Source organism: Mus musculus, chromosome 1 (genome assembly GCF_000001635.26).
Source record: "Mus musculus strain C57BL/6J chromosome 1, GRCm38.p6 C57BL/6J".
NCBI classification, from domain to species: Eukaryota; Metazoa; Chordata; class Mammalia; order Rodentia; family Muridae; genus Mus; species Mus musculus.
The window spans coordinates 153,260,345-153,286,595 of record NC_000067.6 but is presented as its reverse complement, the minus strand read 5'-3'; the positions used below and the strand labels follow the sequence as shown (position 1 = coordinate 153,286,595).

Sequence of the window (26,251 nt, the reverse complement as noted above, 5' to 3'; positions counted from 1 at the left end):
CTATGGTAGCCAGAAAGCCTGTGTCTGTGTCCTCCCACCCCCACCCTGGACAGTACATATGTTACAGGCACCAGTGTGGCCACGCCTGGACTTTAAATGTGTGTTCAGCTCTAAGCTCAGGTCCTCATTTGTGGAGCAAGAGCTCTTACCCGGTGAGCCATCTGAACTCGTGTAGCTCTACTGTTGATTGGTAATGTCTGCGACAGTGTGACCACGTGAGCTTCCGAGTCTAGATGAAATCTTGTTGCGGCTTGTTCATAGACTGACATGAGGTATGAGGTATTTAATCCCAGAGGTCCTTGCAGAGACTGGAAAGAGTGCTTTGAGAGTCCACTTTCTTAGAAGCCCGGAGTTACCGGTGAGGTGTCCCTCCTTGCAGGGACTGTCAATGTGGCATTCCTTTTGCAAAGACACTAGAGGGATGGGTGTCTCCAGAGGGAAGCCTTGCTTGGAGCTGGGCGATGTGGACTGTTTCCATAGGACTTGTAAGCTGACTGCCATGAAAGAGCACCTTTGGGTAAATGAATGACCTCTGAGTGGTGCAGACTGGAAGGCATCCATTGTAACACCATCGCCTAGGGCTTCCTTGTAATAGAATCAAAATAGAAGTTTTCCTTTTTAAATTCACTTTAATCCTTGATCTTCCTTTATATCTCATTTATACAAGGACACATTTCCATTCAAGTCTGTAAGAATCAAATATATTTGAGATCTTAAGACTGGCTACGTAGTTTCATCCAGAAGATGCCATTGTATGAAGACACAGAGGCCATGCAGTTGCTTCATTTGCGTCAGCTCTCAGGGTTTTCCACGCACTGTCCAACTGTGACTGGACTTTGTGGACCTTTCTTCTGCAAACATTACTAAATGTAAATCATTTTCCAAAATCATTTTAATCTGTGCCATATACAAACTATAGTACTGAGGGTAGACTCAATACTGCATGTACTGAGAAATATTTGTCTCATCTTTATCTTCAGTTACTTACTGCCACAGAGTTTTAAATCCTAGGGAATTTTCTGGTAGGAGCACATTTATTTCCTAAGTGAGAGGACTCGCTATGGGATCCTTCATAGCTTTAGTGGGGCCTGGGCATCGGAGAGACTCAACCATGTAACTGAGGTGGGCTTTGACTAGCTTGATCTTTGAGAAGAACAGCAGGGGGTGGGGACCATTCAGTCAAGTGTACTTAATGAAACCCTGATAAAAACCAGCTGTCAAGGCCAGATGACAGTTCCTGTTGCTAGGAGACGTTGATATCATGGGAGGAAGATACCTCTGGTTCCCTGGAAAGATGGCACAGAGTCCCACAACTTCAACTCTGTTACGCTTCGTCCTTCGTTTCTTCATTTGGCTGTTGTGATCTGTGCGTGTCCTTTGTGACAACACCATATTCAAAAATCGGAGCCATCTACTTATTCTATTGAGTTTTTGAACCTTTGGGGAATGTGAGAACCCCCAAATTTATAGCCAGTCAGAAGTGTAGGTGGCCTGGGGTCTCCTGAAGAAAAGTCAGCAAGACTAGGACAAAGTCTGTGGAGTCTTGTGCTCACCTCAGGATGCCCAGCTGGGGTGAATACGGGGTGCTATGTTTATCAGAACACAGTGAAGACTCACGGTTAGCTCAAGAGATACCCTGTAATCAATCATAGGTATAAATTGGTATCTTATTGTTTTATAAATGTATCCCACAGGTTAAAAAGCCTGAGCATCTTTTGTTTGATGACTGTAAATATTTCTAGTTCTTTTTAGACTCTTTGGAGGGTTTGAGGCAGTCCCGTCTGTAGCTGAGGCTGACCTTGAACCTTCAACATTGCTCATACCTCAGCCTCCCAAGGGCTGGGATTATGGGCACCAGCCACCACCCTCAGCTCAACTCCTGTTTTCTCAGTTTGTTTTTCTGCACTGGCTAGATCTTCAGGGTAACAACAAAACGTTATGTCAGTGTGGCATCATAGCACACACCTTAAATCCCAGTGCTCAGGAGGCTGAGGTAGGCAGCTCTCTGTGAAAGGCCAGTCTAGGAACTACAGAGTGCATTCTAGGATAGCCTGTGCTACATAGACCCTATCTCAAAAAACAAAACAAACAAACAAAAAATTAGGTGTCCTTAACATTTTTTCACTTTAAAGGGACCTTTTGTTAGATTTAGGGAGTTTTCTTTGAAATCTTTGCTTTAATAAAGTAGGGCTTTTATTATTAAGTAATATTGATAAAAAGTCCTTTTCTGAATCTACTGAACTGATTATATACTTTAATTTATAAAGACAAATGCCATGTTTTCAAAGAGTGTAAACCAACCATCCATTTCTAGAGTTAGGCCAGCTTCAGCATGTGTTATCTTTTTACATGTTCCCAGAGAGAACTCGGCTCTGTTTCTGATTATATTCAACTAGATTCCTGAGAACAATCATTCTGAGGGGGACGTGATCTCAAAGAGCTAACAAAATGGATGGGAATTTCTGGATATCAAACTCCCAAAAGGCGGGAGCCACAAAAATAAGCCCTGGCACATTTTCCAATTTGAAAAACATTTTCTTAACTACAAAAAGTTTTGACAACCCCATAGAGCAAAGGGTTTGAAATCCAGAGTTCAAGGCTTTTCCCAGGTAGGCATCGTGGTAAAGAGGACAGAAACACACCATCTTTGCTTCATGTGTACAGCCTAGGACAGTCAAGTCGTCACCTTGGATTAAGGTTGAGCCAGTCTGGTTTTACTCCCAGTTCATGGTATAAAGAATTGAACATTAAAAAAAAAAGAAGAATTGAACATTTCTTTGGAAGAGTATATTAGGTCTCAGATAATATATGCGTGTGTGGGGGTTGTGTTTTAACTCAGTGTCAAACACATAAGGAAAGTGGGTTTGTAAGAGAAAATGGAAAATGACATAAAACCAGCAGAACAATAGGCAAAAAGAGGAAGACTCACATTTCAAGTATAAAAATTATTAGACATTTTCTGTAAACATAGCTTTGTTTACTATGTATAAAGAAAGAATCAATGCACATAAAATAAAAGTGAATGAATTATTTTTTAAAAAAAAGAAAGAAAAATTATGAAAGTTGCTTGTGGAATGGAAAGCAACCAAAGAATTACATACATTAGAATAAACAAGCATACATTCCCCAAACTGAAAATTAACTACTACCGCGTTTAATTTGCAAGGTTTTAATTTTTTTTCTATTCACAAGCTACGTTGGCCTGTAATTTTCTTATACTTCTATCCTTATCTGATTTGGGTCAAAGTTGTGTTGGCGTTACTTAGAGTGTTGGAAAGGACTCTTTGTTTTCCTATTTTAATGAGAAATTTAATTAAAATTAGTTGTGTAGTTATTAAAACCAGACACACGTAGTATGAGTCATATGTACTGCTGAATATTCCTGAGTGTACACACAGCTCTGTTGCTCATATGGCATTGTTGCTGTAGCTCTGAAGGCAGGAAGTCCAACACTTCGTATTTATTTATTTATTTTTGGTTTTTCGAGACAGGATTTCTCTGTGTAGCCCTGGCTGTCCTGGAACTAACTCAGTAAACCAGGCTGGCCTCGAACTCAGAAATCCACCTGCCTCTGCCTCCCAAGTGTTGGGATTAAAGGCGTGCGCCACCATGCCCGGCTAGTACAACACTTCTTAGGCTCTGAAGTTCCATCATCCTGTAGTTTAGGAAAGGCTGGAGTATTCCCAGTCTGTAATGACATTTGTGTGTGGGAAGCAGGCAGTTTTGTTTTCTACAGAGCACACCCTTAACGTCATCGTGCAGCCTGTCGTCCATGTGGGGCTCACCGATAGATGACAGGATGAGGAGAGAGAGCCACAAGGTGTGGTTTGCTCAAACTCCCTCAGTCTTAAGTGGGGATGTCAGGCAAGAAGACTGTGGTCCACAGGGACCTGGAGAGGAGGAGGGATGCTTTCTGTATGAATGCAGTCGAACAGAAATCCTGAGCCTGAGTCATGGCTTTCCTCAAGGAGAGTACCAGCTGTTATACAACCCCCTTTGTTTGGACCATTGTCCATCTTTAAGAGGAGACAGTATGTCCAGTCCTTGTTTTATCAAACCCTGCATCAAAACAGTCAGTCATTTATTTGCCTTCCATGTTCCTCAACCATCTCCCACAGTTTATCATGTGGGTGTGTTTCCCAGTGATATGGGCTCAGTCATTAGTATGGAGGCTTTGTTAAAATTGTACAGAAAATAACATTTGCAAAATTACTTGTGTAAAAAAAAAAAAGTTCCTTTCTCACACCTGTTAGCTTATGTGTCCTTACAGTGGAATTCCTGATAGAAGAAAGTTCAGGGGTGAAGGACATTTTCTGGCTTGTGGTTCATAGGGTCTTTGTGCAGCGTCATGGAAGACACGCTGAGGGTATGTGGGGGGTGGGGGTGGGGTAGGGTTAGAGTTGGTGGCAGCAGCAGCAGAATTGGGACCAGAACCCAGCAGCTGGGTGTAATCTTCAAAGGTTCACCTAGTGATCTACCTCTGTAAGCTGCACCCCACCTCTTTAAGGCCCCACAGCCTCCTAAAATATTACCACCCACTGGGGAACAAGTATTCAGAACATGAGCCCATGGGGACATCACAGGTTCACCCATGACAGTATCCCAGCATGTCCATGTTACCGTTACTACCTCACCTTAACTATTTAAACAGAAAACTAGTTCTCACTATTGAAACAGAAAACTAGTTCTCGTCTATGTCCCACAAGGTAAGGAAGGGTATGGTGGTTTTAGTTGTTACCAGGTAACTAGCTATCTTTTCATCATGACCTTTAAAGTCAAGGCAGTGCTTTGAGGGAAAGAACCATTGTAATTAAAAATGTCTGTACCTGGTGTTATTAAGACACACTAGGGGAGCAGGGTGGCTTGCTGTTGTCTAGAGCAGAAGAAAGGACTTTAACAATGAAAACAAGCTCAAACCTAATTAGCCCTGCACGTCTCTCATTACTGAAGTCTCGGGAGCATGGATGCTTTTGAAGTATTCGGCAGAATAATTATGCAGTATTTTCCTTCTACACTGGGTTCCGGGGTAGTTGGAGTCCTCTGGACAGAGGAGGCTTAGGTAGGTGTTAGTGCTGACTTCATAAGAAGCCACTTTTGTGTTCCCCACCTCAGTGCCCTGTCCTTCAGTGACGCTGTACTGTGTCTGAAACTGACTAGTTCAGGGCAGTCAAGTTCCCAAGTGTATTTAATTGTAGTATTGTATTTTTTTAAAAAAAAATATTTAAACATTGTGTTATGCTTTTTTGTTTCCTTGTGTGAGTTTGCATCCTTTTTGATGGAATGGTAAATTATAGGTATGATTACAAATTATGAGTTGTTCAGCAAGATTATCCATAGCAAGAAGTGTGTCGTATCTTTTGTTCTTGACTTCTTATAGAACCTGTGAATTTCAGTCTGGCGGTGACATGTTAAGTAAAGAAAGACTGGTTCTTTTTAAAGCTTAAGGTTTGATTTATTTATATTTTATGCGTATGAGTGTTTTGTCTGCAAGTCTGTCTGTGTCACTTGTGTGTCTTGTGCCTGCAGAGGCCATAAGAGGGTGTTGGACCTCTTGGAACTGGAGTTCCGTAACTCCATTTTGGTACTAGGAATCAAACCCCAGTCCTTTGAAAGAGCAGCAAATACTCTTACCCACTTGGCCATTTCTCTAGTTCTGAAACATCGTTTCTTAAAATACACAGAAGCCTAAAAGCTAAATTAATGAGACAGAGTCCTCAGAGTCCCAAATCTGGAGCCAAGGTAAGAAACTTAAACCTTTAATGGATGAAGTGATTGCAACTTCTTTTTGGAGGGGAGGGCATGGTTTAAATGCAACATGAGATGGAGGGGTTGCTATAATACATGCATGCAAGAATAATCACACACTTTGATAGCATAGACGGACTGGTGACCAAGGAGCAGTGGAGAGCAGTATGCTAATCTCAGGCCCACTCTGGGAGAGAGGATGCTCTAATTTTAGCCTAGGATTCTGATTATTTTTAGAGGGCCGTTGCTGGGGAGGGCAGTTTGCCACTGTCTGGAAGTGCTGTCGCCTGAGTAGATCTACCTTCCTCTGCCTGCTTCTCTCTGCAGAGGAAGCAGCTTTCTGGTCCCCGAGCTGGTTTTCTGTGAGGACTTGGGCTGTGCAGATACCTGCTGCCGTCTTCTTGACAAAAATTAACTTCACCTAAAATTACCTGTCTCACATCCTCTGCAAATACACTATGGCTTCCAGTTTAGTGCTTTTATGGGATCCTCGGGTGTGTGAACAAGTGGGTCTCCGATTCGTGGGCCTTTTCCTGCTGTTGGTTTTAGCCAGGTTCTATGTGTTAGTTTTTGTTTTATCTTTTTATTTTATTATTATTATTCCTTCGAAGCCTGTTTGTTTTCTAATAGGAGACAGAAAGGGAGTGGACACTGATGGGAGGGAGGAGGGGAAGGACGGGAGGGAGGGGAAACTGTCATCAGGTATATCCTGTGAGAAAAAAAATATTTTCAATTAAAAAACAAAAGAATTATATGGGGAAAAAGGTCACCTGCCCCTGTTTCGTGGCCTCTGAGTCGGTTTGGTTGACTTTGGTTTATACGCGGAGATCTCTAGGCTCTATGCCCTGATAACAAGTCCGTCTTTAAATTTGAAAAGCCGTGCAACAGGTGATTTATTTTAAACGACTGACCAGCACCACTGGTCTTCACAGGAGACTAGGCAAAATTCGCAAGTAGAGAACTGTTATTTTGTTACTAAGATGTTCGTGGCAGGCTTTCTCACCTGGCTAGCTCAGTGAGAAATACAGGCTTCTGAAAATGTGGGCATTTAAAGGTTGTTTGTTTTTTGTTCTCCCTATTATTCCCTGCCACGGAAGATAATAAGGTCCATCTTGTTGACTATACCCAGCATCAGTTGGTCTGCCTCTGGGGATGCACCACACACACACACACACACACACACACACACACACACACACACACACACACACACACACACACAGAGGAAATGGAGGCACAGATGTTTATTACAGATGTTTATTTGACTTGCAACGGGTGAGGCAAGATGGCCCCGGGTGGAGTGGGTTAGGGTAAGGTAGTTCACCTGGGTTTATAGAAGCAGTTTGATGTCTGCCTTCGCTCCACTGCCAGACCCTGGCTCTCACTATGGAAACTAAACTTTCTTTGTCTGAGGCTTTGGGGAGTTTGGGGCGTAGGACCCACTGAACTCATCGGTAGTAGGTTTAGTCAAGTCTGAGATTAGAAATGTTGCTCTGTACTAGACGCAATAGCCAGTTACACTAGGCTGGTTATAGTTTGTGGCAATGGCTTGGCTTTTTGTTTGGGTTTTTGAAGGTGGAGAGTGAAGCCAGTGCTTGTGTGCGCGCTAAACCTCTGCCCCTGTCCTACACCCTCAGCCCGGGCGCTGGTGCTCTTTGTACTATTTTAAATGAAGGAACTTCCCTTGGTAGGTAGACTCAATGGTAAGGGTTGGGTTTTTTGGTTTGATTGTTTGTTTGTTTGTTTTTCTTCTGGTTACGTTTCAATACAGTTGTTTGTCTTACTATTTATTTCTCCTTAGGAGGTTTTAAATAAAGATTTTTGGTTAACTTGGATAAATAAAAGTTTAGGCCTATAGATGGACTATCACGTCTGCTTAAAATATTCGTCTTGTATGTTTTAAATCACATAAAAAAATTGGAATTTTCTACATTCTTAGGTTTTATAAATTTCTGTGTATTTCAGTTCTTTATAAATCTCAATGCCCATAATTTGTAATCAGTATAGTTAGCCCAGATCATATCACATATATTTCCATGAATACACTCTGACTTGGTGCCTCTTAAATATTTGCATTAAATTTGTATTACTAAAATGCTGTCTCCTGATGCAGAGCTGATTGATATAATAGAACAGGAAGGGTGTTTTGTGGTTTTGAGACAGTCTCACAGTAGCTTTGGCTAGCCTGGAACTTGCTCTATAGACCAGGCTAAGATCAAAGGTGTGGCTACCACATCTGGTCCCAGAGCGATGCTTCACTCTTTCCCTGTGTCTTCATTCAGTCTGTTCTTCCACAGAGCCTGGTTTTCCTTCTGTCCTGCATAATCCTGGTTTTCTCTTTAACATCTCACTGAATATTTAAGAACTTGGGAGTGTGTGACTCTTAACACATTCTTAGAAAGGTCGAGTACAGCACTAAGTTTAAGTGGGCCAAGAAAGCAGAGCATGCCTGTATGTAAGTTTAAAACTCTATTTCTACGAATGGCAGGGAGGGAGGGAGGAAGGGAGGGAGGTGAGAGAGGGAGGGAGGTGAGGGAGGGTGGGAGGGAGGGAGGGAGGCGGCCCTAGAGAAGCTGCCGTGACTTATCAGGGTGGAATCATTGTGCAGTAATGCGCTGCATGGCAGTCCTGCCATTCTAATCCTCCTACAAGCTCAAGTCAATAGGGGCTTTGTTCCTCGTGGGGAAGAATATACGAGCCAAGTAGTAGTGGGAGTCCAGTTCAACGCCACTGTGCTGTAGATGGGTGAATTTCAAAATGATCCAGACATTTACTTTTTCAAGTAAGAGACTTGAGAGCAGAAAATGCATTCTTCTGTCTTTCTGCTTGTGTGAGTGAGTGTGTGTGTGTGTGTGTGTGTGTGTGTGTGTGTGTGTGTGTGTGTGTGGCCAGCCAGAGTGTTAATGATGGATATTGTTCATAATGCAGAGGCCGGAGGTGATGTAGGGATGTCTTCCTCAGTCACTTCATCTCTTTAGTTTTTGAGACCAGGACTCTCAGCAAACCTGTCGCTCACTGTTTCTGCTAATCTAGATAGCCACCAAGCCCTTGGATCTACCTGCCTTTTCCTCCCAGTGCCGGGGTCATAGGTGCTGCATAATCACACCTGACTCATTTTTATATGGACTCTAGGGATCTGAGCTCAGGTCCTCCTGCTTGCCAGCCAGCACTTTACCCACTGAGCCATCTCTCCACCTTGTGTTTTGAGACAGGCTCTCCCACTGGGATCCAAACCTTGCTGACTACTCTAGACTGGGCTGGCCTGCAGGCCCCAGGAATCCGCCTGTCTCCACCTCCCCAGTGCTGGGACTACAGGCGTACATTATCATGCCTATTTGTGTAGGTGCTGGAGGTCTAGCTTAGCTCTTCATGCAGAGCTATTCCCCAGCCCGTATGAAGAACTTATTCTAGAAGGTCCTGTTTGAAGACCTTGTGTTCAGTTTTGGGCAGATTTAATTTCTGTTGTCTTTTGCAAATCACTCAATACAAGATTTCCTGCAGCTGGGTTCACAGACCTTGGCGAACAGAAAATATAGATGAGAATGTTGTAGAGATTTAGTTAGTCTACAGAACGGAGATTCGTTTAAGAATTTTACTTGTTATTTTATGTTGCAGATATCATTCACTTTCATTTATTCTCCCCCTCTTCCGCCCCTTCTGCAGGCCCCACTGAGCCTGGGAACTCTCTAATTTTTCTGGCCAGCCAGTAAGCCCCAAGGATCCTCCTGTCCCCACCTCCCCATCATTGCAATAGCAGGCATGCACCACTATGCCTGGCTTTTTACACGAGCACTGGAGAGTGAACTCAGGCCTTCAGCGCTTGTGTGCGAAGCGTTTTCCTGTGTGACTGAGCTACCTCCCCAGCCCCAAGCTTTTTGGAATTGATATATTTTTGTTAAAATTAATCTTCTTCTTTCCTTTCCTTTCCTTTTTCTTCTTTTGTCCTGTAATGGGTATCAAACACGAGTCCTTTCACATGCTAGGCAACTCCATGACTGGATGGCATCCCCAGCCATTACAAACTGTTTCAGAGCTCAGAAAGTATGGCAGAGATACTTCCTGCTGCACTGAGGCGCCCTAGATGAGAAAGTAAGTGGACTTAAAGTTGCACCTAACCTTCTTCTTCTTTTTTGTTTTTGTTTTTTGGTTTTTTGAGACAGGGTTTCTCTGTACAGCCCTGGCTGTCCTGGAACTCACTTTGAAGACCAGGCTGGCCTCAAACTCAGAAATCCGCCTGCCTCTGCCTCCTGAGTGCTGGGATTAAAGGGGTGTGCCACCACGCCTGGCGCGCCTAACCTTCTATGGTGATTTTTTTTTCCCTTCATTTTGTGTTTTACTTAACCTGTGTTTTCTCTCACCAGGTAGAATTTCTTTAGTGCGGAGACACATGTTTTTACTTCATTTTGATGTCTTTATCTTTAGTATCACAACCAATTACCTGGTATAAGTTAAGTTTCAAAATATGTTTGTAAAATGAATCTGTCATTGGTATAACCAGCCACCGAATTTACTGTTTTCTTCCTATAAAAGCAACAGACATGTGACTCAAAAGGGTAACAGGCAGGAGCAAGACAAAATTCCTGATCCCAAAACCCACACACTGTATCTGTCAGTGTGTGTGGGTCATGGCTTTAAAAATGCAACCTGTAAATACATCTCAGGTCTTTAAAAAATTCCAGGAAAAGAGTTCCATATGTGTAGAGTGGACTGTTGAGGGGAACTTCGTCCAGTCTTTACTGTCGCAGAAATCTAACCCCAAGTACTGAGTGTCAGTCCTCCATGACAGTAGAGACCTCCCATGCCACTACCCTGAAGGCTTGTCACGTGTTTATTGCTGAGGGGATCTGGAACCAGAGCCACAAGAATGTAAAAGATTGATTTATGCAAGGCTAGAATACAGGGTGCCCTGCTCATGAATGGACTCCATGCGGTTTAGTCAGGAAAGAGACTGTTTTCTCTGATACTGTTCAAAGACTGTTCCACACAGAGGACTGTTTGCTTGTTTTTGTTTGTTTGTGTTTTAATGTGGTCTTGCTTTTTAAGTCTTTTTAAAAGGAGTTTTGGGAAGATGCTGCCAGGTTTTGTTTATATACAGACACTAGCTCACTCGAGCTCTACCCTGACCAATGCGAGAGGTGAGTTAACTCAGCAAGAGCACCTGGCTTGTGCCAAGGACAGTGCCCTGGGGATTGCCAAATAACGTTTTTAAATCATGGGTTTCAGGTCATGAATGTCACCCAATTTAGTGATCTGTAGGCCAGCATTTTCTGACAAATGCAATAGGAATAGAGTAATAATAGATTGCATCATAAGACAGCATTTTTTAAAGCTAAGCTTGAGTTCTCCCTCCCGCTCCGCCCCCCCCCCCCACACACATGAGTGTGTCCGCATTAAGGCTACAATATGAAGTGTCTTTTTTTCCTATGCATTTTTGCCAGAAAAGCTTTTTAAAAAAGTTATGATAAAAAGTACCAAAAAGCTTCAAGTTCTTGCTTTCTAATTAACTTTTCTGGAGCAAGAAAACGTGCATAGAGGGGTAAGTACTCAAGTAGAGATTTACACGATTTGGGCAGTAAGGGACAATACAGATGGAGATGGGCTTTTAGACTTTACTGGACCTGAACCTGGCAGGACAGGTGGTATTTGAAGAGAGTGGTTTATGGGTAATAACAAAGGGGAGACTGCAGAAGGAGTCAGTGCACCTTGGAGAGTTGCAGGATCTGGTTTGGGGACAGACAGTGAAGCACAATTAATCAGACTTTGGGATGTTTGCAGTAACTTGCATGGAGAGTTAGCGTTAAATTGGGTAACCTGCATGGATCGATATGGTGGGCTCCGGAATACTTCCATCCCCACCCCCAACTCCATACAGCAGGGAGCTCCTAGGAGAAAATTTCTAGGTGGCGTTTGGATACCAAGTCTCTGGCATCAGATCAGAGAGCCGGGAAAGGGTGTTGGCAGTTCTCCAGGATGTAAATAGAAAAGGTAGAAAAGGTTCCATTGTGAGTGCGTGTGAACCACCCTGTGCGGGAGACCCGAGGTGCTGTCTGCTTGAAATATGTCAGAGGGTGGGTTGGAGGCATTTCTTATCATGCTGAATGTTTGCTCTCACTATAGAGGGAAAAGTAGATAAAAGGGCTCGGCCACCTAAAATATGCTGTGTGGCTTATCTGTCAAGTGGCCTCTTTCCCCTCCACATCACTGGATCTGGTATACATGTAATTTATAAATCTGGGGATATATTAGGGAACATTTCTTATCTCTGAAAAGGGACATTTATTATTTAACTGCTCAAGTCTTTTCTACTTTTTAGTAGGAGAGAATTTTAAAATACTTTATGAAATGTTAATATTCATTAAGGAAAAGATGATTGCTGTAATTAGAAAAAAACTTCATCTTTCAATGACTGTAGCAGTAGACACACTGGTCATTTTGATGAACTTCCACTTAGAAGTCTTTTTTAAAATCAATCTACTTTTTTAACAATTCATTTATTTTTTATTTCATATGCACTGATGTCTTGCTTGCATGTATGTCTACATGAAGGTGTCAGGTTCTCTGAAACTGGAGTTACAGACAGTTGTGAGCTGTCATGTGCTTGCTGGGAATTGAACCGGGATCCTCTGGGAGAGCAGCCAGTGCTCTTAACTGCTGAGCCAGCTCTCCACTGCCTACTTAGAAGTCTTGATTTTTTGTTGTAGCAGATTCTTAAAGGCTGTAAATTGAGACTATCCTACATCATTGGAAAAATCAAACATGCTTGTGTCTAGGTGTCCGAGGTTACTTACATCTGGTCTAGGGAGACTGAACACAGCTTAGCTATGTGACAGGAGCTCACGGTTTAACCACAAATGGGCTAGCAAGTGGAAGCATAGGCTGGGAGGGGTAGAAGGATGAGAAACCATGAAGGACTTCTAAAGGCTTCCACGGAGAGTCACGCCCCTGCAGGGAGGGCCCATGAATGAGAAGTGGGGACTGTTAATGCTTATCTTCTGAAGGCATCTGCTCACAATCACTCCTTGTAGAGGGAATGCGGGCTGGCTGGGTACGTTCATGATGTAAATTGTCCATCCGCTCAGAAGAACAGAAGGACAAGGAAGCCTTGTCAAAGGCTGAATTCCTACCCCAAAGTCAAGGGCGGGAGGTTCTCATGGAGATCTAAATGAGATCTGTTCGGGTTTTCCATTTCATTTGCAGTTTTCAGTAAGCCATCTTTCCTGCTCTCCCACCCCCCTGATTCCCATTTGATGCAACGAATCTCTGTTTCTCTGCTTTTACTGCTCTGCTTGGGGCGGGAAGGGACTGCATCGGAAAAATGGAGCCTCTTTTTCCAGCAGGCTTGTGCTTCTTGTCTTTCTGCTTGCCTGCTTCATTTTCATGAGCTGTATGAGTAAAAGAATATCATTCAGTTTTGATTTTTAAAATGATAAGTTCTGTTTACTGCTTTTGTACATGCTCATTTGCAAGAAATAAAGTGATTTTCCCTCTGTGAAATAGTATGCACCTCCAGGTATCAAACACAGTCAAATTGTCATTAATCTTAAAAAATTCTAGATAAACTGTCTTTTGTTATTTTGGTGGTACTACAAGGAAAGTTCAGATGTAGTGAATCAGATTTTAAAACCATGTGCCCTATAGAAAGAATGGTAGAAGGCTTAGTAGAAACTTTTTTTTTTCAAAATTTCATGTATTAAAAAGTTATTTCATTTTAAACATTTTCACATAATATATTTTGATTGTATTTTTTTTCCTTTCTCCAACTTCTCCCGGCTCCCCCTAACCACCTAACTTCATTTTCTTTTTCTTAAAAGCAAAGTCAAAATATTAAGAATGCATGTACACAGAAGCGCACACACACACACACACACACACACACGTCTAAGCATGAGGCCTGCCCTAGAGCATGGTTAATACACCTAGTGTTACTCCATTGAGAAAAACTGGTCTTTCCCTCTCCGCACAGCTATCAACCTCTGATAGCTTCCGGGCTGGGCATGGAGAAGGGTGGATTCTGCTTCCGTTCCACCTCTCAGTGCTGAGCCTGTACAGTTTTAGTCTCCCCTGTCACAGGCTCTCTGAGTTCATACATGGATCAGCCCTGTGTCTGGAAGATGCTTCTTGGGGTCATCCACCACCTCTGGCTCTTCTTAACAGACCTTCTGCCTCTCTGTAGAGCCCTGGACATTGAGAGGGGCAGGAGATCCCGTTCAGGACTTGAGTGCTACACAGTCCCTCACTCTCCGCTCCTTCTTGTGGGGCTCTGTGTTAAGTACCATCTACTGCAATAAGAGGCTTCTCCAGTGGGGATTAAGCCATGCATTGATCTATAGGTATAGATAGATCATTAGAAGTCGCTTTATTGCCATGTTCATTTAGCAGAACGATAGTGGTAGGTGTTCCCCTGGGGCCCATACAATCTTTGTTTTTATATTCTTGGATTTCTTAGGCCATCTGACAGTCGTAGATTTGTTGTTGCTGTTGTTGGTGTTGCTGTTGCTGTTGTTGTTGTTGTTGTTGGCCATGCAATGATTTGCATACAACTCTTCTCTGGTAACCAATTAGCAGCCAGGGATGGTTTACATGCGAGCAGGCAAGGCTTCATTCCAATGAAACGTTATGGAAACAGACAAGCTCCAGAGAGTCCCCAGGCTATATATGAACCCTGACTTAGAGGATGTGTCCCCATGCAGAGCGGGACAGGAGGTGAGGTTAGTGATGCTCCCCCCCCCCCACCCCATCTCCCCCTTCCCCAAAAAAAACCCTCACTATGCATCTGGTGTGAGGCTGGGGAATACCTAGAAACTGGAGTATCTGGCTTGGAATCCTGCATGCTGTAATTCTTCAATCTCCTTTCCCCTCCCCCTTTCTCTTTCCCTCTAGTCTTTCTTTCCCTCCCTGTTCCCTTTCTCTTCCCCCTCCTCTCCCTCTTTCTCAGCTCTCTTATGTGAGCATCACACACTTCCCAGGTATACATCTTCTTCTTCTTCTTCTTCTTAAAAATAAACATCTGAAATGTCTTCTCTGAAAAGTCAGTATTTCCACACTGATCTAACCCAGCAGAGTGTAACAGACACCCTGCCTGAGAACGCCAGCACCACCCAGCAGTGACCTGGCTTCGACAAGCCTAGGCGTTTGACAAAGGAACAAACTGCTTTCTTACCTGTTGGAGTGTATGAACCCGAGGTTAACTCTTTGCTTCTGTATCTGTTCCTCCCGATGAGAACTGCTGGTGGCCTTAATATCGTAGCAGTTTGTAGGAGAAGGAGCCGGAAGGGATAAGGAACTTCACCCATGTTTGCATGTAAAGGATAACATGGCATTTTAGACATGTAGTTTTCTAGACATCAAATGTATATTTATTGGCCTAAGAAGTACAGCTGTGAGGAAACTGACTTGGGAAAGAGATGTGATGGAGGTTGGACTCAGCGGGTCTAGTCACTCCAAGCCTGCCGGCACTGAGTAACCAGCCCCTGTCGTGTTTGCGGCCTGTGTTTGTCTGTGGTGGGTACTTGCTACATGTTTTGCCTTGAAATGTGTCACCTGTGAAAGTGAACGGAGGGGCTTGGGTTTGCCCCATTCATTCTACAGTGTTACACCCGCATTCAGGGATTTTTCTCTCCGACTCATTTAAAGTCTGAGAACTGAGATGAAAACGCTTCTAGCCCACGTTTCTGTTGCAAAGGTAAAATGCACCGCAAGCAACTTGGGCGCGAGAAGGTTTATTTAAGTTCACAGTCCCAGGCTATAGTGCATCGTTGCCTGGAAGTCAAGCGGCAGGGCCTGAAGCAGCGAGCTCCATCTGCAGCCAAGAGCAGAGAGGCTGGTTGGTAAGGGAGCGCGCGCATGCTCAGCTCGCTTTCTCCGTTGTAGGACCGAGCTCATGAGATGGCGGTGCCTATATTCAGGATGGGTCTTCCAATTTAAGTTAACCAACTTAGGAAAATCCCTCATGGGCACACTCTTAGCCTGTGTAATATAGACAGTTCCTCATGAGGACTTCCTTCAAAGATGATTCCAAATTGTGTCTGATTGACGATTAAAACTAGCCGTCACAGCAGGGACGTAGTTCTCAACCATAATTGCATATAAAAGTCACTGGTTGGATGTAAAATTAAATTTTATTAGAACTAAGACTTAAGATTTATTTGCCGTTTTCAAAAGTTTTCTAGGTGATGCTGACTGCCAATGTGGTGCCTAACTTGGGGTCAGGATATGGAGAGTGCTATATGTGGAACGCCTAGCACAGGCTATGTAGAACGGGGGAGGGCTCTGGGACTCTGTTGGGTTTGAACTGTTTGGCTCATTATTGATAAGTACCTTCTGCTCTTGCAGAGAACCCAGATTTTTCCCAGCACCCGAATATTGGCTCACAACTGTCTTCTGACACTCGAGGGCTGCTGCATATACCTGGTGAACATATGTATAGATAAAATTAAATATTTTTTGAGTCACTCAGTGAATTGTCTGTTATTCCTTCTTTCTCTCTTGGGACTCCTTGGTAATGCTGTCCCCCTGGGCTTTACTCTAGGCTAAGGTGAGCATTCTGGACTCACTCGGGTCCATCTGTCCCATCAGGAAAACTTAGTGTTCACTTAAACTCCAGGTATATTGAGCCATTCCATCAGCACAAGACAGTTATCTTCTCGCCTTGTTAAAGACAGTTTCAGGACTAGGGAGATGACTCAGATGGTGAAGGTGCTTGCTGTTAGGCATACAGAGTGGAAAGCCTGAAAGACAGACAGACAGACAGACAGACACACACACACACACACACACACACACACACGTTAATCTTTTTAAAGGAAGTTCGTCCTTTGTTTATTTGTTTGTTTTTCCTATCCAGCTACTATTCTTTATAACAAAATTGCTTAGAAATTGTCTTTATTAGCTGGCTCCAACCCGAACCCCACCCTGCCCCGCTCCACCCAACCCAACCCAACATTCTTTGTTTCTAACTAACATTCCACCAAACCTCTTGTCGATATAGTAGAGACTTCCAGGTTGTGAAATCTAGTGGCCAGAGTGCAATCTCCATCTTTCTTGATCTTTCAGAAATAATTGACTCAGCTGGGTTCTCTTCTTGAAAAACAGAACAGTTGGTTATCCAGATGGTCAGCCCCGAGACCATTTACATACAAGTAACATTATAGAGACTGGGCAGGGTGTACTTATGAATTTGTATGTATTTAGGAACAAATACACACCCCTGATGTAATTACAATTAATGGAAAAAGAGGTCATACATTTGAAAGAGAGCAGGGAGGTCTTAGAGGGAGGAAATGATGTAATACCATCTCAAAAAATAAAAGTCTCTTTGTCTTTAGTATCTATTTCTCATGAGTCCCAGTGTCCGTCTGTCCTCACGTCTGAATCTAGTTGAAGGACATTTTTGTCTGACTCCATGTCTTTGAACACTGGTTCTTGAGGACTTCCAGATTTTGTTCTCTCCTGCCTATACCTCTTCCTCGACTTCAGTGTTGGTCTGTCTGTTCCTGTGGTAGTGGAGTTTGAACCCAGGGGAGTGTTCCACCATGGAGCTACACCGCAGCTCCAGACTCTGTGTGGTATCGTGTAGGGAACCAAAAAAAGGGGGGGGGGACCCTGGGGAAAAGTGGGGAGGAAAAGGGGCCTAACATCTGGCCAGAGTTTCTGTGCTCTGGGCAGGCAGACGCAGGCAGATGCTTCTCCATTTGGCTCCAGTTGAGCATGCCTGACCCACGAGGCATGGGGTGGAAAAGGGGCAGCCCCGACCAGGGACTCTGGAGCTACCTTGCTTATTACTGCTACCTTGGACCAATCTATTGTCATCTCTTGCCTAGGTTGTTGCAGCCCCTCCTCCAGCAGCTTTTTTTTTTTTTCCAGCCCAGCTAGAGAGTGCTTTGCCAGTTCAGTAGCCCAAGTGAGTCTTATAAAAGTAGCAGTCAAGGGGTGTTGGTGAGGTGGCTCAGTGGCCAGACACATTTGTGCACAAGCCTAGCAACTTAAATGTGGGCCCAGATCTCACAAGGTTGTCTCTGACCTCCACAGGTACATAGTATGCGTAAAGCTGCATGTGCGCATGCACACACACACACACACACACACACACACACACACACACACACACACACACTATAAATATATAGAATTGAACAGTAGCCGAGCATGTACATTTGCTTACAGAGTTCTCCAGTGGATTTTCACCTAGTAAGAACCAGGTCTTCTCAATGACCTACAAAGTCCTGTGTCCTCGGCCCCATCTCCTCGTGCTTTCCACCTTACTCATACTGACCTCCTGACCACTCCCTAACTAAAGCTTGCTGACAGGCTCAGGGTATTTGCATTTTCCCTGAGAAGGCTTCTCACCCACATGTTGCAGTGTTCCACTTACGGTCTGTGCTCAGATATCGCCATAGCCATGTTAGTGCCGTCACCTCTGAGAATGCAATGTTAGATAGCATTTCTCCCTCTCCCGCTCTCTATCATCTAACATAGATAATGTGTGTGCATGTGCGCAAGTGTGTGTGTGCTTATGATGAGTGCTCATGGTTGTGCAAGTGTGTACATGTGGAGGCTGGAATTCACCATCAGATACCATTCCCGAGGAGCCCCAGAGTCTGTTTTTTGAGACAAGGCCCCTCACTGGGATCAGGGACTCACTGATTGTGCTTGGCTGGCTAGCCAACAAGTCCAAGGGATCAGCCTGTCTCTGCCTTGACAGCATTGGGATTTTGTAGGCACATTCCTGTTTGGCCTTTACGTTGGGGCTAGAGATCAAACTCAAGTCCTTGAAGTTTCCCATGGCAAGCAGTGACAGAGCCTTTCCCCCAGTTGACAACATTAGTGCGTATTTATTCCAGCCCTAGCCCCGCTCTGACACCCACTAGACGGTGAACTCCACCTGCTTGGCACCATATGGATCTCCCTTTCTGCTGTGGCCTCATGCTTAGAATATTGACTAGCTGGTACATATTAACATTCAGTAAATATTTGCTGAGTGAATGGAAGAATTTGGATCTATACGACTCTTGGGACCAGTGAGGAGTGTTAACTCTGACCTAGTGGGTAGCTGTGGTAAGAAATGAACGCACAACCATGAAAACTGAGAAAGCCATCTTATACTGAGCCATACGTGGTTTTATAGGAATTTCTCATATAGATGAGAGATGCAAGCGAAGCGGAACATGGTTGTGGGGAGTTGAAAGGGAACGTGTTCATTGGGACCTACAGAAACAACCAGTTAAAGGTATTCTTACAAAATGGAAGGTTAGACTATTCTCAGAAGTTTGTCACCGTGAGCTTTGGGGTCATTCACTGACTAAATAGTTAATGAAGAAACAAAGCTGCACTCTTTAGCCTTCTGCAGCTCCGTGTATTGTGGGGATCAGGTGGGGTTGGTTATCGGAGTTGGTCTTGGTTTGTACTACACTGCTATCCTTAGATGCTGGAAAGGTTTTACCATCAGGCTGTCTGTTCACGAATCCTTTACTGATGCTCATCCTCTGTGCAGACAAGACAGCATAGAGCCATACAGACCTGCAGATTCTGGTGTCTTCTTTCTTTCTCTTTCCCATGTTTCAAGTCCCTCTACTGCAGCCAGCGTATGCATCACTGACATTTTGCTTACTTTATTCGCTCAGTAAATTTAATCATCTGCCTTCTTTGTCTGCCTCCCTCCTGTCAGTCGGTTCCCACAGCTAGAACTTGGCTTAGCAGAGTGAGTAGGTTTTTTTTTTCCCTGAGTGTGCAGATGAGTGGGAGGAAGGACCAGCCTCATTCCTTTAGCTCGGCTAAAGGATTTCAGGCATGTTGTGACCCACTAGCCTGAATCAGGGCTTGTATTAAGTCTTGTAAGCATGAGGCTTGGGTTAATCAGCCATGCTCCCAGCCAGTTCTTGGCTTGGCTTTTCACTTGGTAATCTAATCTCTTTTGCTGAAGCTATAACGTGAAGTGGCAGAGGAGGTACCCAGATTAAGATAAATATATCTGATGTTTAGTAATGGAAAATGGTAGTCTCTAATGGTAATTTGCACCTATTTTAAATGACCTTCCAAGCATGCTTGACATTTTAGTATTAGTTAAGAAGTCTCTCGGTCTGTGCAGTGGCTGTCTGATGAGACAGCCATGTTTAATAACCAGGCTGAGTCACAATAGTGTGGCTTTTCAGTTTACTAAAGAATATGCAGCCTTTGGAGACCTGTTCCTTGGCAGTAGGGACGGATAGTACCAGGTGGTTTTAGGGGGAATAGCAGGGAGAGGGCAGAATTGTGGCCTTCACCAAAACTTCAAGTTTGATACTTTATGGAAAAATCTAATTTTCTTAGAAATTGGGATGTTTTTATCTCCAAAACCATATCATTCACTTCAAAACATGTTCTTCTCCTTAGCTCCATGCTGACATATACCATGGTTCTTATAAGTAGCCTTTGATGTATAGACCAACTCTTACAAAAGAACTCTAAATACTTTGGCCCCCCATGTTCTGCCTTTGCATTTAGCAGGTCTGGGTTATAGCGTAGCACAAATGTGAAGGGATGTGTTCATCACACACACTTGGAACATAAGACTGTTGAAGGCCCGGGCCATGCTTTTGAGAGGAGACTTTCTCAGACTGAAAGCTCCATTGTATTTGTTATAATAAGTTTAGTTGAAAATTACCGTTTGCTAGAAAACTGTCAAGGTTATCCCATTTGTAAAATTGTAGTAATTTAAATGTACTTTCTGTGGGCCTGTGCCCTTTTTCTGATAGTATTTGGCTACTTGACAAAGGGCAAGACTATGAACAGTTGCTGAAATCTAAGGGGAAGAAATTGGTTGCCCCTCTCTTTCCTCTTCCTCTCCTTCCTCTCTTTCAACATTTTATTTGAAAGATGATGCTTACGGCAGTAGGAAGAACCCAGCTCTTCGCCCAGGCCCTCAAGGACGGAGCTTTCAGTCATAGGGATGACTCTTCTGGACTTGCTGGGGTCACCTCAGCACACCCTGGATGTGCTTAACTGTCCCAGTGCTTTCTCATGGGTTGGCCTGAAGATCCCAAACCCGGCCCTGACTTGGCTCTGGACTGTGTGGACTGGTGGCGTTGTATTTGTGTGCAGTCATCTCTGAGGTGCAGCAGTGGCAGCTGGTGCACAGCTGGACATGCTGTCCTGGGAACTCTCTGCTCACAACCCTGAGAACGTTTTCAAACAGTGGCCTTCTGCGTCTACTGTTTGTGTTAACTGTTTGGAGAGGCCTAGTTAGTAGCCTAAACATACACCGTCTCTAATTGACTGTTCTACAGCTTTCTTAGTGTTAACGTTCTTGATCTTGACTTGACAGAGAGAGAGAGAGAGAGTTCAGTTTCTGATTTCTAGAGAGTTAGCCTGTAAGTTCAATAGTGAGCCCCGTGGCACCTAATTTGGTTCTTTAGAAGGAACTTCTTTTGTTCTGATTCAGCCCTTGGAAGGCATTTTGGAATCCTGGAAAGTTCTGTATGGCCATTATCATTCATCAGTAAACTATACAGGCAGTTGTTTCACAAGGTCCTCATGGAATTTCTCTGAACTGCACATAACAGAGAGACGTTTATGTTCCCCGGCAGTCAGTGTTTGCATCCAACTCTGAGACAGGAAGAGCTTCTCCGTACTCGGGGAGATTAGAAATATTTTACCACGTAGGAGGCTGCAGCAGAATTCCTTGGCTTGGCCCTGCTGGGAGCATGGCTGCATCCCCATTGTTCGGGCAGCCCCCTCCCCTTCTCCATCTCTTCAGCCAGCATGGACTGTAGGATTCAGAGCAGAACATAGGAATTAATTTTGAGCGTTCCATTCTAAACATCTGCACTTGAGGGTTTTGTTTTAAGGGGAACATGTGGCAGGGGAGGGAGAAGGGCAGCAGAACTCTCAGATGCTAAGTATTTTCTGAAGGCTGGGTGTACGGATGGCTTGTCTTCTTATGCCTGAACAAGAGGTGATGCATCCAGAATTTAGGATTTCCTCAATCATTTGATCTGGCTCCTGCTCCTCAAAGCCATAGTGTCTTGTTTTGATTGATCGATCCCATGATGAAATGATAGCGTGGCAGACTCACTGGATTGGAAATCAGAACCTGGACTTACTTTCTATCCACCTATTATTGAATTAGTTTTCACTTTGCCAGAGTTGAATTATAAGACGGACCAATAAGAGTAGGAAATCTGGTAAGATAGAGGGAGGGCAGGCAGGGGGAAGGAGACGCAGAGGCAGACATGGGAGCCCTCAAGTCTCAATCATTTACAGGCATCATAGTCTCAGTAGCACAGATGATTGCATGCCCTGGCCCCTCCATTCCATTCCTTGTGTAGCTCTCTGGGTGTTCTGCTGCTATGGACACATGAGGGGTCTTTTATGCAAACTTATTTCAGAAGGTGTCTGCCATAGGTCAGGGTGCTAAAACGCACAGAGATGTCAGAAAGGTAGGAAAAGAAGAAACGCAAGGTAATGTGGAAGCCCAGTAGAATCCCAAGCCACCTACTCCCGTGCAGAATCAACTGTTTGCCTTGTTGGAATGTCTTAGATAGTAAGTTTCTGGAATACCATGCATACTATACAACAATCTCATCCTCATGGCTTGCCATATTTTGATTTAGCAGAGACAATGGTTCTTTCAACAGAGCTGTAGAAACTGTTGTGTGTGACCTGCTTGGAAAAGTGCTATGTGGGTACCTTAGGGAGGCCTGTATTTGTGGAGTGTTCTTCTGTGAGTGTAATTACGAAGTAGCCCCTGGGCCAGTTAGGTCCTTGTCTGAATAGGTTCAAACCCTTGGTTCAAGAGTTGTCTTCATAAACTCTGTTACAGTATTGCTTTACGCTTCCTAGAACTTTATAATGGGTCAAGGGTATGCAAGAGCAGATGGGCAGGATTGTCCTTATCTTTATAAAAGAGAAATTGCTACAGAGAAATCAGACAATAAAGGAGCTAGACCTGAGCACAGGCCTCATAGAGCATAGTCCTATGTTCTTCTTGCATGCGTGTGTGTGTGTGTGTGTGTGTGTGTGTGTGTGTGTGTGTGTGTGTGTATGTGTCAGGGGCAGTTATTAAATCTCTTCTCTGATCTGGACCAGTTGAGAAAATCAGCCTTACTGTAGATAAAGCTGTGTAGGAGGCTCTGGCCTTGCTGGATGGCAGAGGACTCCTTGAGCATCTCAGAGGGCAGGAGCTCCTGCTCTACACAGGAGGTCAGGGTAGGTTTTTTCTAAGAGGTGCTTTACGTAGGGGGAGTACATGCCACCTCCTTGAGAGCAGAGAGTTGGTCTGTTCACATCCTGTGTCTAGTGTATCGCACAGGACTGAGTGTGGAGTTGCGCTGAACAAATACTTGTTGACCCAGCCATGGTCTCTGGCTGTCTCTGGTATAGCAGAGACCTAGCAAAGCAAATGTGTTCTAAGGCCTCACAAGAGCTTGGGTGAGGATTAAATAGCTGTGTGTTGTCTGAGGTCTTGCCACCCAAACCTTTGGCCATGCCCTAGCTGTGCAGGAACTCCCAAATCCGCTGCCGCCGCCGCCGCCACCACCTCCTCCTCCTCCTCCTCCTCCTCCTCCTCCTCCTCCTCGTCGTCCTCCTCCTCCTCCTCCTGCACTTGGTTGCTCAGAGCTGGCTTCTCACATGGTCTCTTGTGAGCATCTTCAGATAGAACCTTTCTCTTTTTGTCTCTTTGCTGAGCCTTTGAATGAGGGTTTTTCTCCTTTCCTGTTCATGTCCCAAACAGCCTCCTTCTCCCCAGGGTAGATAACCGTTCTGAGGACAGTGCACCAAGAGAAGCACTCTAGTTAATAAAGGGAAAGGCTTTGAATGTACTGGACGTCCCCAGAGGACCCATTCCAAAAGCTTTCAGATTTCTAAGAAAAGATATTTTAATTAAGCGTTCAATGAAGCCCGAGGAGTAAGAATAGGTGAGCTCATTATTTGGTTTTATTTTAAAATGTATTAGTACCGCACTTATACAAGTTTTCATGGCCTATGTTAAGAACCACTTGTGGGGAAATGGGCAATTTCCAGGCTTAGACGAGCCTACGGGGCCATTAGTGTGTCTGGTGTCCTGAGGTTTTCCTGGTCTAATGCTGGGCTCTTCCTCAAATCTCACAGCTAGTTAGCAATGGGGGGCCTTTCTTATCTTCATCCACACGACTTACGTACTCTGATGTGTTTGTTCCGCAGGAAAGGCTTTTGACATCACTTACGTGCGCCTCAAGTTCCACACCAGCCGTCCAGAGAGCTTCGCCATCTATAAGCGCACTCGGGAAGACGGGCCCTGGATTCCTTATCAGTACTACAGTGGGTCCTGTGAGAACACGTACTCAAAGGCTAACCGTGGCTTCATCAGGACCGGAGGGGACGAGCAGCAGGCCTTGTGTACTGATGAATTCAGTGACATTTCCCCCCTCACCGGTGGCAACGTGGCCTTTTCAACCCTGGAAGGACGGCCGAGTGCCTACAACTTTGACAACAGCCCTGTGCTCCAGGTAGGCACCCACAGGGTGGTGTGGGAGCCAGCTGCTCTACCCAAGTGAGCCATCCGTGGGTGGCTAGGTTTTAATGCCATTCTCCTGTGTGTTATCTATAAGTGAAAAAAAAAAAGCCATTTTCTTCCCTCTGCCTTGGGAACATGTGTTCTTATGTTCTTTTACTCTTAAAAAATATATCCCAGGGTGTAACCTTTCTAAAACACATGTTAGTTTAAGGAGGTATTTTGAGACAAAGTCTGCCCATGTATGTAGTTGAGGATAGCCTTGAACTCCTGACCCTCTAGCCTCCACCTCCCCAGTGTTGAGATTATGGGTGTACACCCCCACACTCTGCTTCTTTGAAAATCTTATTAAAACTGAACAGTTTTCATTTTCGTCTGTGCTCGTGAGGAGGGAACATATCGCTTCTGACTTTTCCAAGAAAATATTTGGTGTGGGGCTAGGGATGTATATCCCGCTTGGTAGACTGCTCAGTTACCAGTGCCTCTAGGTAGCTGGTTCAAGGCCAACCTGAAATACATGAGATCCTGTCTCAAAAAGATTCTAATTCTTTTACATTTTGAAGTTTATTTTGTGTCTATGTGTGTGTAAGCACAATAGCATGTGTGTAGGTTAGGCGGCCAGTGCATGGGAGTTGGCTCTCACCTGGTGGGTCCTAGAGGATCTGAGGGCATAGACTTGACGGGAGGTGCCTCTGCCTGCCGAACCTTCTCACTGTCTGCCCATTCTCCGAGTAAATAAAATAAGGCATTTGAAATAACCTCTTATTTTTCTTGCATCCTTTCATAACTGTTCCTTGATTTGATTTTATTTGAAAATAAGCCGGGCGTGGTGGCACACGCCTTTAATCCCAGCACTCGGGAGGCAGAGGTAGGAGGATTTCTGAGTTCAAGGCCAGCCTGGTCTACAAAGTGAGTTCCAGGACAGCCAGGGCTACACAGAGAAAACCTGTCTCCAAAAAAAAAAAAAAAAAAAAAAAAAAAAAAAAGAAAAGGTAGAAAAGGTATATTTTTAAAATTAGCAATGCGAAACAACTGATGCAAGATATTTAAGATTCTCTTCTTCCTTCCTTTCGACACGAGGACACTTGTCTGTGCTGCTGATAGTCACTGTGGGAACTCTTTCTTCCTGACCTGAGAAGTTGAGTTCTAGAGTCAGGATAACAGTTAGGGTGCCTTGGCGTGCTTATGCATCACCTGAAAACCTTTTCCCACCTAATAATAAAACAAATCAAGGATTCCTTTCCTCTGTTCTGTGCGCATCCCTGTACATCCTCGTATGGAGTCTCTGTGTACTGCTCAGATTTCTCTAAACTTCTCACATGCTCTGGCTATGTGCTCATGGAAGAGTGAGGAGCCCGTGTCCTTCTTAGTATGTTGATACAGTCACTGATGTCATATCTATTTGCATGGTGATGTAAGTATCTAGATGGGGGCCGTCTATATTGGCTGACAGAGGAGAGAAGGAAGGACTAGCTGTGACTTTGCAAATGCTACTCCCATTTCATGAAAAGGAGTTCTTCTGGGCTTTCTACTTCTGGATTTTCAGCCTCTGTCTCTGGAATTTATTATAATTACTATTATTTTCCGTTTATTTATTTTGTATGTATATGTGAGAGCACAGGTGTACACGGTAACATGCACATGTAGGCCAGAGGACAACATGCAAGACCTTCTACCATGTTGGTCCTGGGGTTCGAACTCGGGTCATCAGCCTTGGCCACAGACATCCTTACCCACTGAGTCCTCTCACCAGCCCTGTAATTTGTTATTACATTCAAGGACACCTTTTGATTTGGTTGTATAGTTGTAGGTAGAGCCAAAAGATGAGAATATATTTTTCTGATGTTCGGTTTCTCACCCATTGTACTCTTTTGGGCTGTCCAGAGAGGGTACATATGAAAGTAAATCCATTAGCCAGTGCCTTTGTGAGATGGGTTCTTGTGATGCAGATGAGATACAGGACAGAGAGAACAGCTAACTTAGATGGAATAACTGAAGATGGAAAGAAAGCCTCAGGAGAGGCGAGACAGCAGACGTCTG

General features: G+C 44.2%; 1 protein-coding gene across 1 annotated transcript in view; it reads left to right on the top strand.

Moving 5' to 3' along the window:
• The window catches only part of Lamc1 (laminin, gamma 1), a 113,865-nt gene that overhangs the window by 46,191 nt on the left and 41,423 nt on the right, over positions 1-26,251 (top strand). Inside the window, exon 2 of the mRNA NM_010683.2 lies at positions 23,902-24,206. Coding sequence (NP_034813.2) covers positions 23,902-24,206 — 305 coding nt within the window. The remainder of the gene's footprint in view (positions 1-23,901; positions 24,207-26,251) is intronic.